General features: G+C 37.3%; 2 protein-coding genes across 2 annotated transcripts; both read right to left on the bottom strand.

Moving 5' to 3' along the window:
- Positions 1-3,117: 3,117 nt before the first annotated feature.
- LOC140936522 (uncharacterized) lies at positions 3,118-12,608 on the bottom strand. The gene is made up of 3 exons (XM_073386006.1): positions 12,586-12,608; positions 6,121-6,148; positions 3,118-5,538 (listed from the first exon to the last, which is right to left on the bottom strand). Exons 2-3 carry the CDS (start codon positions 6,128-6,130, stop codon positions 4,529-4,531), a joined length of 1,020 nt encoding a protein of 339 aa, XP_073242107.1. The 5' UTR covers positions 6,131-6,148; positions 12,586-12,608; the 3' UTR covers positions 3,118-4,528.
- Positions 6,121-11,664, bottom strand: LOC140938124 (uncharacterized). The gene has a single exon (XM_073387652.1). The coding sequence runs from the start codon at positions 11,662-11,664 to the stop codon at positions 6,415-6,417; it is 5,250 nt and encodes a 1,749-aa protein (XP_073243753.1). The 3' UTR covers positions 6,121-6,414.
- Positions 12,609-14,223: the final 1,615 nt, after the last annotated feature.

Raw genomic sequence — 14,223 nt, 5'->3', positions numbered from 1 at the left:
AAATTTTAGGGGATTTCAAGTTGTTCTATTGCTTTTGTTTTATTACTTTTGTACCTTTATTTTTTAAAACTTTATTATGTAGTTTGACAAGTGGCCCAATTACACGTATATCGTCTGGGGCTTAGGGCCTTGTCCACGGGCGTCGATAAAACCCGGAACATGGAACATCCCGGAACATTCCGGAACATTCCGGAACATCCCGGAACATGAAAAAATTAATTTTTTTAATGAAAAAATAATTAATTAATTAATTAATTAAATAATAATAATAATAATAATATAAATTTATAATAACAAAATAAATAACATAACATAACATAAAAACGAAAAATAAAGAAACAAACAATGAAAGAAAGAAAAAGAAACTGGTATCATCTCCGAGTATGAAAAAACAATATTTTGTCGCAATGAAGTTTTGGGCGAGTAAGGGTTCATTCAAATGACAGTAATGAGTGAAGGCTTGCCTCTAAATTCAAAATATATTAAAATGGGTCGCGAGGAGAGGGTTTTCAAGCTTTCCTCACACAGCCACCTCTTGTAAATGTTTGTCATGCGGTTTAACGGTTATCCATTTACGGCTTTGCGACCGTAGGAAGAGCTTAGGGGCTCGTCGCTTTGGACTTGGATAATTAAATTAAAGATTCACGTTGCAGTGGCAGTGGTAGCGCAGCGATAGTTTCTAACCGTTATCAGTTAGCCTGAATTTCAGCCGTCTCCCCGCAAACTCCTCGTGCGACTCGAGGAGACGTCTGAAATATCATGCTGACTGTAAACAGTATAGAAACTACAACGAATGTGAGTATTGTCCACTAAAATCCAAAGACAGGAGCCCCTATACTCTTCTTAAGTTCACAGAGCCACCTAGTCTATAAGTAATTCATGTCAACCTCAAGTGAAGCAAAGCACCCCAAGTAAGGAAATGTCGGTTAATATACATATAAGGAGACTATATGTCGGCTTGAAATGAGCTACTTACCGACTTGGCTTGACATGAAATACTGCACCGACACTTCAGACCATTGCAGAACCGTGAATGGTTAACCGCCAAATGATTAACTTATGGCAAACAATTACAAGAGGTGGCTGTGTGAGGAAAGCTTGAAAACCCCCCTCCTGGCGACCCATTTTAATATATTTTGAATTTAAAAGCAAGCCTTCACTCATTACTGTCATTTGCATGAACCCTTACTCGCCCAACAAATTTTAATTTGTTGCGACAAAATATTGTTTTCTCTTACTCAAAGAGGATACCAGTTTCTTTTTCTTGATTATTTCATTACTTTTCTTTTTTTTTGTTATTTTACGTTATTATTAATTTTTACAAAAATTATTTTTTTTATTATTTTTATTATTATTATTATTTTTTTTTTTCATGAAAATTATTTTTATTTTTTCATGTTCCGGAATGTTCCGGAATGTTCCGGCATGTTCCGGAATGTTCCGGAATGTTCCATGTTCCTGGTTTTATCGACGCCCCCTTGTCCACCCGCCACCCTACAGGAATAGTGCAAGCAAAAGCGACAAGCACATGTGCAAAAGTACTTTGTTAAGGGAAATGGTCATACGACAGTTCTGTTTCTGAAATGCAAGAGACAATGGCCTACGAGCGAGCTCTCAATTAAGGGGTCAAGCGATAGTGGAACGCGTAAGGCGACGCGAGTGTGAGGGGCGGCGTTCGCTCTTGCGTTCTCTCGCAGCCCGTTTCGCTCTCCTGGAGGGCTTCCTCGCAGGGTAAAGAGACAAAGTGAAATAGTACATTCCATGATCTTCTTTGCCTATATATTGTAGGCGTTCAGATAGCAGATCCGAGCACGGCGTTCAGATTGTGGAGCGAGTTACATCGTACGCGGGGAAAACGAGGGGAAAAACGAAGGGAGACTAGGCTTGTCAATTTTTCGCCCGCGTCGTACTATCTAAACGCCTGGAGCAGGCTATGGTCTTCTGTCCTTTCATAACAAGGATTACCATACTAAGTCGATCGTACTTCCCCAGGACTGTTACTGCAGGGATCGGAATAGTCCCTTTAAGCATGCTATCAGGGTTCAACAAATCAAAAGTTTATCAAATGCTCGCTATGAGGGTAAGCTAAGTTGCAGAAACATTCAGAGCCTCACATCTTTTAAGCAAGCTCTCAAAACGTACTTTTTAAAGATACAATGGAGGTCAAAAGTGCTGGGACCTTTCCAGTGATATTACTAAAACTAGCGACCCCTCCCCTCACACCCCAAACAAAGTTGAATTTGGAGCAAAATGGGTGAAACTGAGTGCTTTTTTTGACCACAATATTGCTAGGGGAAGTGGCGGGGGGGTGGGGGGGGGGGGGGAAGACGGGATGAACCCAAAGCCGCACAAAAAATTGTCCTTAGGAGCAGAGTCCTACGAAACTATTGCTTGGAAGGGCTCTTTCACACAGTCCCAAGTTCTTTTGTCCTCCATTGTAGCTTTTTAATAGACCTTTTTACTGATACGGCGGCCATATTGAATTTATTAGATTTAAGGAGTATTATGGGATGCCCAGGGGGCACTCGCTCGGTATTTACGCGCGCTTTTCGGGTAAAAAGAGAACTTCAATGCATATTTCTTGGGAAAAAGGCGATCATTATTATATCCAAACTCGGCAAATCGATTTTTTCCCATTGCAATCTTTTTCTAGGAAAATTTAAAGAAAAATTGGTCCGAAAAGCGCGCGTAAATACTGATGCAAGTAAACTGGATCGTCCTCATGGCCCCTGGGCATCCCATAATACCCCTTAAATTCAATTAATTCAATATGGCCGCCGTATCGGTGAAAAGGTCTATTGAATTATTCATTTATCTTTAAGGTTTTAGTCTTTATCTGTTTTTATTTTATTTTATTAGTATTATTATTTTTTAACATAGAATTTAATCAACTTACAATTTTATGATCATAGCTTTTAATTCAACATATTTTTATCTTATCGTCTGTTATGCGCATATGAAAATATTTCTATCGTATATGCGCAATATAAGTTTTATATTTATTACTAGTAGTAATCAAAGATTAATAAGTGCGTTCGAAGTTCAATGAATTTAGCTAAAATCATACAAAAACAGAGGAGGAAATTAGTTGAGAGATTAAATGAGAAAGACGAAGTATTTAAAGAGCAACATGAACAATAGCAACTTTAATAGTGAAACCCAAATATGTAACCAAAGATGTTTATCTACTTAGTTACAATGTAGTTTAGATACTGATTGTGGGAGACTAACTTTTGTAACAGTAACATGAATGATAGTAACTTGAATAGTTACAAGGGATTGGTTAGTTGCAAGGGAAAATGTAACAAAACATGTTAGTCTACTCAGTATCTTGAAAAACTGAAAATGATAGAGTAGATTTTATAACAACAACATGAGGCTATGATGAAGTTCAAAATGCTATGAAAATTAGATTTTTCCATGTCTAAACGTTTCGTGTCTGTGTGTCATAGCATTGTTTAACAATTTTTCTTAACTTAACAGTAACCTGGATGATACTAACTCGATTAGTCACAAGGTAAAATGCAATAATTAAAACATGTCAATCTACTCATTTACAATGTAGTTCAGATACTAAATGAGTGAGACTAATTTTTGTAACGGTAACATGAATAATAGTAAATTGAATAGTTTCAAGAAAGTTATGAAGTTGGTAATGCTATGAAACTTTTTGCAATGTTTAAAAGTTCTGGTGTTTGCATGTCATACCATAGTTTAACAAAAAAATTTTAATAGTAACATGAATAGTAACTTGAATAGTTGCATGGGATTGGTTAGTTGCAAGAGAAAATGTAAAAAAACATGTCAATCTACTCAGTATCTTGAAAAACTGAAAGAGATAGACTAAATTTTATAACAAGAACTGGAACATGAAGCTGTGATGAAGTTCAAAATGCTATGAAACTTAGATTTTTTTCCATGTCTAAATATTTCGTGTTTGTGTGTCATAGCATTGTTTAACTATTTTTCTTATCTTAACAGTAACCAGGGCCGGGTTGTTCAAAGCGCGATTAAGCAAACCCAGGGTTAGCATCAATTTTTATTCCAGTTAAATTAATAACCAAAAGAGATTTTCTTAAGGATTCTTGCTGTTTAGTTTTATTTTTCGATTTGACTTCATGTGCAGCTTATAATTAGCTTTTGAAATCTTTTTAAACAAAAGAGATTAAATCTTTGATTAAGCTTTAATCGTGGGTTAGCAGTAATCGTCTTTTGAACAACTGGGCCCTGGATGATACTAACTCGATTAGTCACAAGGTAAAATGCAATAATTAAAACATGAGAATCTACTCATTTACAATGTAGTTTAGATACTAAATGAGCGAGACTAATTTTTCTAACAGTAACATGAATAATAGTAAATGGAATAGTTTCAAGAAAGTTTAATATGAAATTCAAAAATTAAGTGCTATAAAAGTTTTTGCGATATCTAAAAGTTTTAGTGTTTGTATCTCATAGCATGAATTATTAGTAACTTAAATAGTTACTAGAGATTGGTTTGTTACAAAGGAAAATGCAACAAAACATGTTAAATGGCAATTTTTTCAATGTCCACAAGTTTTCGCGTTTGCGTGTCAAAGCATACTTTAACTGTGTCTAGGTTTAAGACAGCCTCTGTGATTTCCTCCTCTGTTGTTTCATTTGCAATTAAGTGACAAATTGAAAACAACTTTGGCACTGCTTCTTGATAAACCTGTAGCTGAAGCTTCTGCAGTGGTTGTTTGGAGTTTTGGATATGGATCTTGAGTGTCCACTTTACACTGCAGCTGGTTGCCTTTTGTGTTACTTTGCAGTTATCGCAGACTGCAATTTTTCCCTTGATTGTAACTTTTTTTGAACATGAACAACAACAGTTGTATTTGGTGACACTGCTTATTCCTAGTATTTCTCCAATGGTTTCTGTTGTTGTTGAGATGTCACTGACTTCAGGTAATGTTTGTTTGAAGGGTTCAGCGTCCTTGATGGTGTATAAATTATCTTGTTTTGGTGTGTTCAAGTATCTTTGATTCTGAGATACTTTCATTCTCAAGTTGTTGAAGAAATAGGTGGACTGTGGTGTGACGCTGTCAACATGCTCACCCCAGAAAATAACTTTTATGTAACCAGATGGATCAACTATATAGCCTTCCTGTTTTTTGACAGGAGAATCTTGGATGACTATAGTTTTGGTCGCACTTAGATGTGATATCTTTCCTTTTATTGACACTAGCTGTTGTGGTGCTACTTTTGACAAGGATGCAATTGATGTGACATCATCTTGTGCTTTGTATGGAAAATCAGCTGTTGTTGAAGTGATGGTTGTGTTCCTGTTTATTACTACATCACTTCGTCCATACTTATTGCTGATGTTAAAATTTGAAATTTTAACCAGTGATCTTTGTGCGGCCATTGCATCAAGAGTTTCCTTCTTTTCAGTTGCAAAGCATACACTGCCAATGAGATCTTTCTCTGTCTGAAGGTGGCAGTTAAAGTAGCTTGTTGGTCCAGATTTTTTTACTGGTGAGACATTATGCACAAAGCAAGTTATGTCTTGTTTTTCTGTAGGAGGAGGTAAAAAGATATTTAGATTAATGTAATAAATTTGGCATGGATGGGATTACTGCATAAGGTAGCTTGTGTTATTTGAAAAAAACATATGTGTAAATATTAGTCTCCTTGTTTCATGTACTGTAAATCCTCTATTAAGCCCACAGGGGGCTTATTGTTTTAAGGCGCATTGGGGGGGGGGGGGGGGGGGCTAAATAGAAAGGAAGGGCTTAATAGAAGGGGAAGTGTTAAAATTTAGCAAAACAGGAGCAGTTCACCACTCATTAATTACTGTAATTAAGATTATTTTTAGTACAAATAACAGTGATATTTTGGCCAAAGTTCGCCACCAACATGCAAGAGGTGTGGGAAAAATAAATTGTATCATATAACTACATGAGAACATTAAAGGGTGACAAAAGTGATAGGAAACAGTGTACATCTAATACCTAGATGTTCAAAATAATATGTTTTATTAATGAGAGCATATAGAGCAGGTAAGGTTATAAAATGATTTTAAAACAAGAAGCATTAGTTTAATAGAAGAAAGGAACGTATAACCATAATATTTAAGTATGACCGGGAGATACATACCTGAAGCCATATTAGATCTCTGTCTTGTCTGTTGAAAAAAAAAAAAAATAAGGATGTATACAGATGTTTTAGGAGGGTGTTTAAAATACCTTTAAACCCTAGTTAATACAACACTCTGAAACATTACATGGAACTTTGCTTTAAATGTAGTTGGAAAGTGAACTATTTATAACCATAAAAAAAAATCATTTATGTATGCATGTGTTGAAGGCCGTATAATCAATTTATTCTAATTAATCAATTTTGGGTGCTGTACTGTTGTGAGTGACTTTGTTCGCATCACTCAACTTGGGATCAATTTATATTTGCTAGATTATATAGCCTGCTTTCTTCTTCAAGTCTATATTTTAAATTAGTGGATTTCTTAAGACTCTTAAGTCTTTCAAAAGTCATTGGTTCAATAATACAAGATGAAAGTGTTTTCACTCTGCTTATAGCTACATATGAAATGCCTGCAGTAGTTTCACTCTGACCAATGTCAATCCATGCTTTTGGCAGTGTTAACCCTTGGCTCTTGTGTATTGTGATTGCCCAAGCAAGTTTGAGAGGCAACTGTTGTCTCTCATGTAAACCATCTAGTGTCTGTGAGGTTATTGTTATTGGGCATATAGGCACACATCGTGGAATGCTATCACTGATAGATGGACCTCTATACTCATTAAATTTTACTATGACAGCGACAGGCAAGTCTGGTGGTTGCTGGTTGTTTGCATAAATGAAATCTTCAACCGTTCCAGTTGCACCGTTACAAAGTCCAACATCTATCCATAGGTTCATGGTAAGCATTACATGTGCACCTTTTGCAAGGAAAATGGTCGGTTGTAAACCTGACACGTCATCCGAACTTGCTTTCTTAGCTATATCACTAGAGTGACGTGCAGTGATGCAGGCTATTGGCTGATGAAGTTCTGATAACTGTTCAAAGTTATAATTAGCAACTTCTTCATTGCTGAAATAGAGCCTAGTGGCATCTTGAAACTCATTCACGTTCAATGCTATGGAAGGCTGTCTTGCCAAAAGAAGTTTCCAATCTTGCTCATTAGAATCTCCTGTGCGAAGGCGTATGAGTAAATCTCTAAACTGAGCTTGCTGTTGATTTAAGCCTTGAACCCTCTGGTTTACTGACAGTTTTACAACATTGCCAAACATGTGATAAGCTAAATAGCCTTGTTCACCTGTAGAACTGGAGGGTCTCGAATGATATAATGGCTTATCTGCCACTGGAGGCAATTGAGCTGGGTCACCAACTAATATCATGGATTTACCACCAAATACTTCGTCATTTTTGCCTGTTGCTTGTCGGCAGCGTCTATCAATCCAGCCAAACAATGTTTGTCCTAGCATAGAGTATTCATCAATTAGGATATAACTGATATCTTTCAGCTTGGTTTGTAATGTGACAAGCCCTTGTCCTGTTAATTCTTTGTTATGTCTTGGGCCAACAGGCAATTTTAATAGTGAATGGATTGTACATCCGTTTATGTTAAATGAAGCTTTGCCAGTTGTGGCAGTCACTGCACAAGAGTGTTGGAGCAGGTTTCGGATGGCATTAATGAGGTAACTTTTCCCTGTACCGGCAACTCCAAGTATAATAAGAAGCAATGGATCTTTAGGGCAGGCTTGTTCAGAATGTGCTTTCACCATATTGTAGGCATGTCTTTGCATGTCACTGAATGTATTAACATCAATATTTTGTTGTTGCAAACCAAAGGTAGAATCCAAAGTATCTTTCTTAGTTTTTATCCAGGATGGCATTTCCTGTATTAAGTGATTTGCATACTTAATCTTGTCATTTTGCCAGTCATAATCAGGCTGAGAGGTTTGTTGTGTTATATTATCTTGGTTAACAAAATACCCAGGTATGAGATCTGCTAAATCCATCCACTCTTCACGCTGTGGAAGCTCTTCTGAAGAGTGCTCTATATTTGGTTCCTCTTCTGTGTTATTCTGTACACTTTGTAGTTTTTCATACCAGTCAGGAACATGCTCTTCAGCATATGGTGTTTGTAGAAATTCCTTCCATTCTGTGATGTATATTTCATCAGTGCCTTCCTGACAATCCCAGGCATTGTCTTGTGTAGTATGCCAAGGTTTGTGCTTAAGTAACTGATATTTGCAATAAAGTCCAAAATTTGGACCTTTTGAATTGGAAGAAAATACTGGAAAAACTCTGGGAATCATGTTATGAGGCTGAACTGTTAGTTTGTTGTTGACAAGTTTGTATTTTGTTGCAAAATGAATGAAATTAAGAGCCATTATATCTGGGATGGTTTGAATATATTTTTCCCTTTTAGCGTAAGTATCAAGCAATGAGTCATTGGTTACAGTATCTCCATCATTTGTTATAGTTTTGATTCTACGTGAACCATTTAGACTAATAGGTACCACATTAAATGATGAGCTGACAAGTTTCAGTGACATGAGATGATGCATAGTCTCTTGTGCAGAGAAGTCACGTTGGCCAAGTGACTTCATTATCACTTTTTTTATCAATTTTGTAGGGTTGCTATTGTTGTTGCAATTACGGACAATAGAATTAAATGCAAGTTTCATTACAGGTGACTTTGGTTCACCTTTTGAAGCATATTTTGCAAGGTATTCAACACATGCATGATAATCAATGATCACTTGAATATCACAGTTTGCCCTCCAGCCTTGAAGCTGAAGTCGTTGGTGATTATTGAGTCTGCTATCATTCCTCTTTGTTATGATCTTTGCTTTGTATTGAGTGCTTCGATCTTTTGTATGAATGGGCTCAAACTCTAGTTTTGTATTAACACAAGGTTCAAATGGAAACTTAAATCTACATTTCAGTTCTGTTTCGTTTTGTTTCTTTCTAAGACAATAGTTTGTACTACAGCGAGTGTGCCTTTGTACAGTATTCAACAAATCAACATAATCTTGTTCAGAGTCTTGTAAACTTACAAGGTCCTTGTGACGCTTTTGACAAGGATGAATAGAGGGCTTCACCCATGTGCCATTATCTGGTGGATCTGGATTATATGTAGACAATAACCAATCTACATACTGACAAACTACCTGGGAAGCCTTTTTCCCATCCACTATCTGTTGATTGAGTTCTAGTATATTGACTTGCTCAGCTGTATTAGTGGACATTTCAGCCAAATAGCCTTTTAGAGCTGTTTCTGAGAGTTTACATAAACCTGGATCATTTTTCAGCTTTGCTACACCATGACAATGTATACTACCTCTAGCTTGATATTCAAATCTGTACCAGTGCCACTCAGCATCTAGTGAATTGTATAACCAGTATTTAATAAAACTTTCTAAACGCTGTGTAAAGAACCAGTCTGTAATATGAGGATTGTTAATCACATTCTGCCGTTTGTTGTCAGTTGAATTATTACTGACTGAGTTGCCAAAAATTGCATGAAGTTCAGGCCAATGCATATCAGCAGAGGAGAATGTGAAAAAGAATGTTGGAGCTCCAGCATGGGCTATTATTGCTTTTAAATCTTCTTTAGCTTTGTGCCAATAAGCATTAGAACCAGTAATGTTACTAAGATAGCGTGATATCTTAGATATAAACATACTTGTGTTATTGCTAGTTGCCATTTGCCGCAGCTCTTCAGCAGTCAAATGAGCTTCTCCTGGGTTTTGTTTTAGGAACATGCCTGTCTGTTGCAGAATACGTTTTCTTTGTATCATATTCAATGCCCAGTAACCAAATCTGGGGTGAGTAGCAAAGCGATATACCCATTTGTCATTCTTGTTTTCTCCAAACTTTAAAAGGTGCTTTACTCTTTCTCCGAGTGGTATATCTCGGCGTAATGATGGGTTAGTAGGATCACCCTTACCATCTGGAAATAATGTTGGGAAAGCCATTGTTGCTAAAAAGGGAGTTACATACTCGTTTAATGGTTCACTGCCAACTGTTGGCCAGGGCAAGTGATTAGAATCATTAGACAATTGTTGGCGCACAGCTTCTATTTCTTGCTGCTGACACTCTGGAATAGGCAGAAAACTACTCATTTCAGTACCCTCATTATAAACAATGTCATCTTCATTTTGAGGACCTAAGTCAGGTTCACATGTGGCATCCAAATCTATATTCTCTGTTTCAACCGAGAGAAGACCATGTGGAACACCATGTTCTGGTAAAGAATTTAAAGAATTTTGATTGATGGTTATGTCCTTGTAGTGTGAGTTATTATTAACAAGCCATTGTAGTGCATCAGCTACATTTTGCCTTCGCACTGTCACATCTTTAAAACTGTTCTCTTTACCTTTCATCTTAACAACAATAACAGATAGATCTTTTGGGTATCTAGGCAGAGAATGTGCTAGTTCAGCTATATCCTGAGGCAAATTGATACAGTGGCCTGAATAGCCCCTTTGTCCACCAGGTTTTATGTAAACTCGCATAACAGGAAGTGCACGTGCAATAAGCATTTCTTCTACTTGGGTTAACCCCTGCAGTTGTAAAGGTACTAATGATGGCACCATGTCATTTTCCTTAGAAAACTTTTTTGGTTGTTGTTTATCTCGTATGCACCTCTGACACTGGTAGTGATCAACCTTCCTTGGACTGGATTTCAATGGCCATGCTTCAAAACAGACAGTGCATTGGCAAACTGAATACTGATTGGACTTATGAAAATCGTTCATGTTATTTTGTGCATGTTTTTGTTCGTGAACTGGACCAGCAGAGCTCTCTTTTTGTCCTGCAGAAATTGTTTGAGACCTTTTATAACTGGCTCTCCTATTTGCAAGTCTCTCTTTTCGCTTTTCAACAGTTTCTTCAGACGTTCTTTTTCTATAAGAGTCTTTGTAACTTTTTAGTCTCTCTTTTTGCTTTTCAACAGTTTCTTCAGACACTCTTTTTCTATAAGTGTCTCTCTTATTTTTAAGTCTCTCTTTTCGCTTTTCAGCAGTTTCTTCAGACATTGTTTTTCTATAAGTGCCTCTCTTATCTTCAAGTCTGCTTGCCCTTTCATTAGCTGTTTCTGTATATTTGACTCTTTTCATGTAATTTCTGTGCTTAAGAAGTCTACCATGTCTGTTTTCATTGGTTTCTGATAATTTTCTCTTTATGCATGTGAGTTTGTTTTTATATCTACTGTTTTTGTCAGTCAATGTTGAAACATAATGCAACTCGTTAATATATCCAATAAATATTGTCTTTCGTCCATCCTGATCAGCAACAGGAGTTAAGATTGTACTTTCAGGTGAATTTATATTAGACTGTGTGATATGAATGACACAGTTGTATGCATTGGCCACAGCTTGCATTATGATGTTATCACACCATGTGCCTTGTTTTGACATTTGTTGAATATAGTTATTCCAGTGATCATTAGAAATGCTTTCAATATACAATTCTGGGTAACTCTGTAAATGGCCAATTCCAGCCATACGAATTTCAAGATGCAAGTCAGCAGTCCTATACAGTTGGTGCGAAACTGATTTAAAGAAACAATCTCCAAATCCACCTACATCATGTGGTATAAGTCCTATGAGACGAAGCCTTTCAGTTAAACAATCCCATGGTAAATCACGACTAACAGCATTCTCAGGAGACATACCTCCATTTAATTTTGAATTATCATTATGAGTTTGAGGAAAGCTTTTTCCACCAGAATTCATTAAATCTGCCACACAGATATGTGTTTGTCTACAGTTACATGTAGAATAGTTATCTGTTGTTGTAAATTTTCTTTTCTGTATGTTCATGTAAAAAACAAATTTACTATAATAATGATCATTGGTATACCAGAATTTCCAGGTGTTGTAATTTCTACATAAATTAGTGATAAAAGAACTGTCTGGAAGATGTTGTCTTACAAAAGACTTGATTCTATTCCTAGACTTCGTATTACTTAGTGCCTTTAGAATTATTTTAACAGGAACGCGAGATGGTTCCCTGTCCCTTTTCCTCTGACAATTCACTCTTTTCTTACGAACTTCAACGTTTTCAAAAATAGTTACACTATGATTTTCAATTTTCTCAGAAGAATAACTTGTCAAAGCCTTATCATGATCTTGTGAACTACAATCACCACTTATCAGCCCGGTAACCATTTGACTTTTGTCACTTTTCATTTGGCGCAATGGCCATCGAGCAGAATGACTCGGTTTATTTGCTTTGTGACCACAACGGGTCATTTGGCGCAATGGCCACCGAGTACAATGACTCGGTTTGTTTGGTTTGTATTTGTGACCGCTATGGGTCAAAGCACAATGGCTTGGTAGATTTCCTTTGAGACAACTTTGTGTCAGAGTTATCGGTTGATTTGCTTTGTTGTTCGGCAAATTCGAGGACATCAATTCAAAGCAGGAGAGCAGCGAAGGTCTTCGGTTTGTTGTAGTTCGGACAACGCCGACATCGGGCTTTCTACATGCTCTTGGAGTACTAAAAAGTTTCCTGGTAAGGCTTTGACAAGTTGAAGCGATGAACTTTTTAAGAAACATCGCATGAAGTTTGAGAAAAATAAATGAACTTACCGAATAATCCAAAGATATCCACGGAGGCGACAAGGACGCACGAGCAGCTTGCACTCGCACCACAGGTAACCCAGGCTCTGTGATAGTGCCACAGTACGCTTCCAGTAAAATTACAGTGTTTGTATGGAGTAAAAATATCATCCTAAAATTTCTAGGAAATACTAAATAAAGATCAATAAAACTTACTCTGCAGTTAATTGTTGTTGTCCTTATTGCTCCAACGAAGTTTCGTGATAATTTGCAGTAATTTGTTCAAATTCACTCTATCTACAATAATAATATACAAGGTAGGAAACACGAGGTGCCATTTTCGCCGACATGCTCTTATTCAACACAACTTTTTCCACGAAATTCGAACTCCAACGGAAAATAAACATGCCAGGATCGTAGAAATAGGATAGCAGCAGATATAGAAACCAATGAAGCTTTCCCAGATAGAGAAACGAATCCCACAGACTTTGACAAACTCGAAGAATATAATCCAAACACACTGAGAATACGCTCGCCGAAGCAGCCGGGCCAGATCAACGCGCGGCCAAGAAAATGAAGCCTGGGCACTGTACAAAAAAATTCCATCCCGGGGGTCCTGGGGTGACCTTTCTAGGGACCGATACATCATTTGCCCAAGGTCACCCTGCCCTGCTGGAAAAATACTTGATAGAAGGCAATTGTTCTTCCTAGCCAATCACTATGGCCTGTTATAAAGAGATTATTTTCCTCTCGAACTATATTCAGCTCCTGGCGCTGGTCCTCAGAAAGTTTATCAAACATCAATAGGGCAAGGTTATAGGGGCAAAGGAAAGAACAACGAAGGACGATTTACAAAACTTAAAACGAGCAAAAGATATAAGTGAATTTTGGCTCTTACCGAGGCATTTGTACAACAGGACCAAATTCAAAGAGAGGTGTATCACGATGATTCAGATATTTAACCGATAGAGCGTTCACTTGTATTGACAAGAAGTCGGCGTGTTACTGCCGCATTAATCGCTAAATATGTTAATCGCGCTAGTTCTTTGTTTACTAGTGCACGTGCCTTTCACATTCGTCTCAGTTATCGCAATTCATATTCTGTCGCAATTTTCTGTATAATTTTTGACATTAGTTTGTAAGCTTCACCGTTTATTTACGATAGTTTCGCTCGAGAGTTCACAGCAACAGTATCTCAGTCATCATCTACCTTTTGTTCAACCTTGTTTTTAGCCCGCCTTGTAAGTATTTCGCGTTGTTATTTCATTAGTTTCATTACTGTTATTTGCATTCCTTAGTAAAAGAAATGGGGCGCCTTGCAACTCCGCAGACTCTCCTGATTGTATTAATTTTTTTTAGCCATTTAAATTTAGGCGCGTGTGCGGGGTTTGCTCTGGCAAATAGTGATTGGCTAGGAAGAACAATTGCCTTCTATCAAGTATTTTTCCAGCAGGGGAGGGTGGCTTTGGGCAAATGATGTATCGGTCCCTAGAAAGGTCACCCCAGGACTCCCCGGATGGAATTTTTTTGTAAAGTGCCCAGGCTTCATTTTCTTGGCCGCGCGTTGATCTGGCCCGGCTGCTTCGGCGAGCGTATTCTCGGTGTGTTTGGATTATATTCTTCGAGTTTGTCAAAGTCTGTGGGATTCGTTTCTCTATCTGGGAAAGC

This window comes from Porites lutea, chromosome 5, assembly GCF_958299795.1.
Source record: "Porites lutea chromosome 5, jaPorLute2.1, whole genome shotgun sequence".
NCBI classification, from domain to species: domain Eukaryota; kingdom Metazoa; phylum Cnidaria; class Anthozoa; order Scleractinia; family Poritidae; genus Porites; species Porites lutea.
Note: the sequence above shows the minus strand (reverse complement) of the source record. Positions and strands in the feature narration are given on the sequence as shown.

Bases quoted from the DNA above. Each gene is read 5' to 3' on its own strand.
- LOC140938124 (XM_073387652.1), bottom strand. From the start codon at position 11,664: ATGTCTCCTGAGAATGCTGTTAGTCGTGATTTACCATGGGATTGTTTA.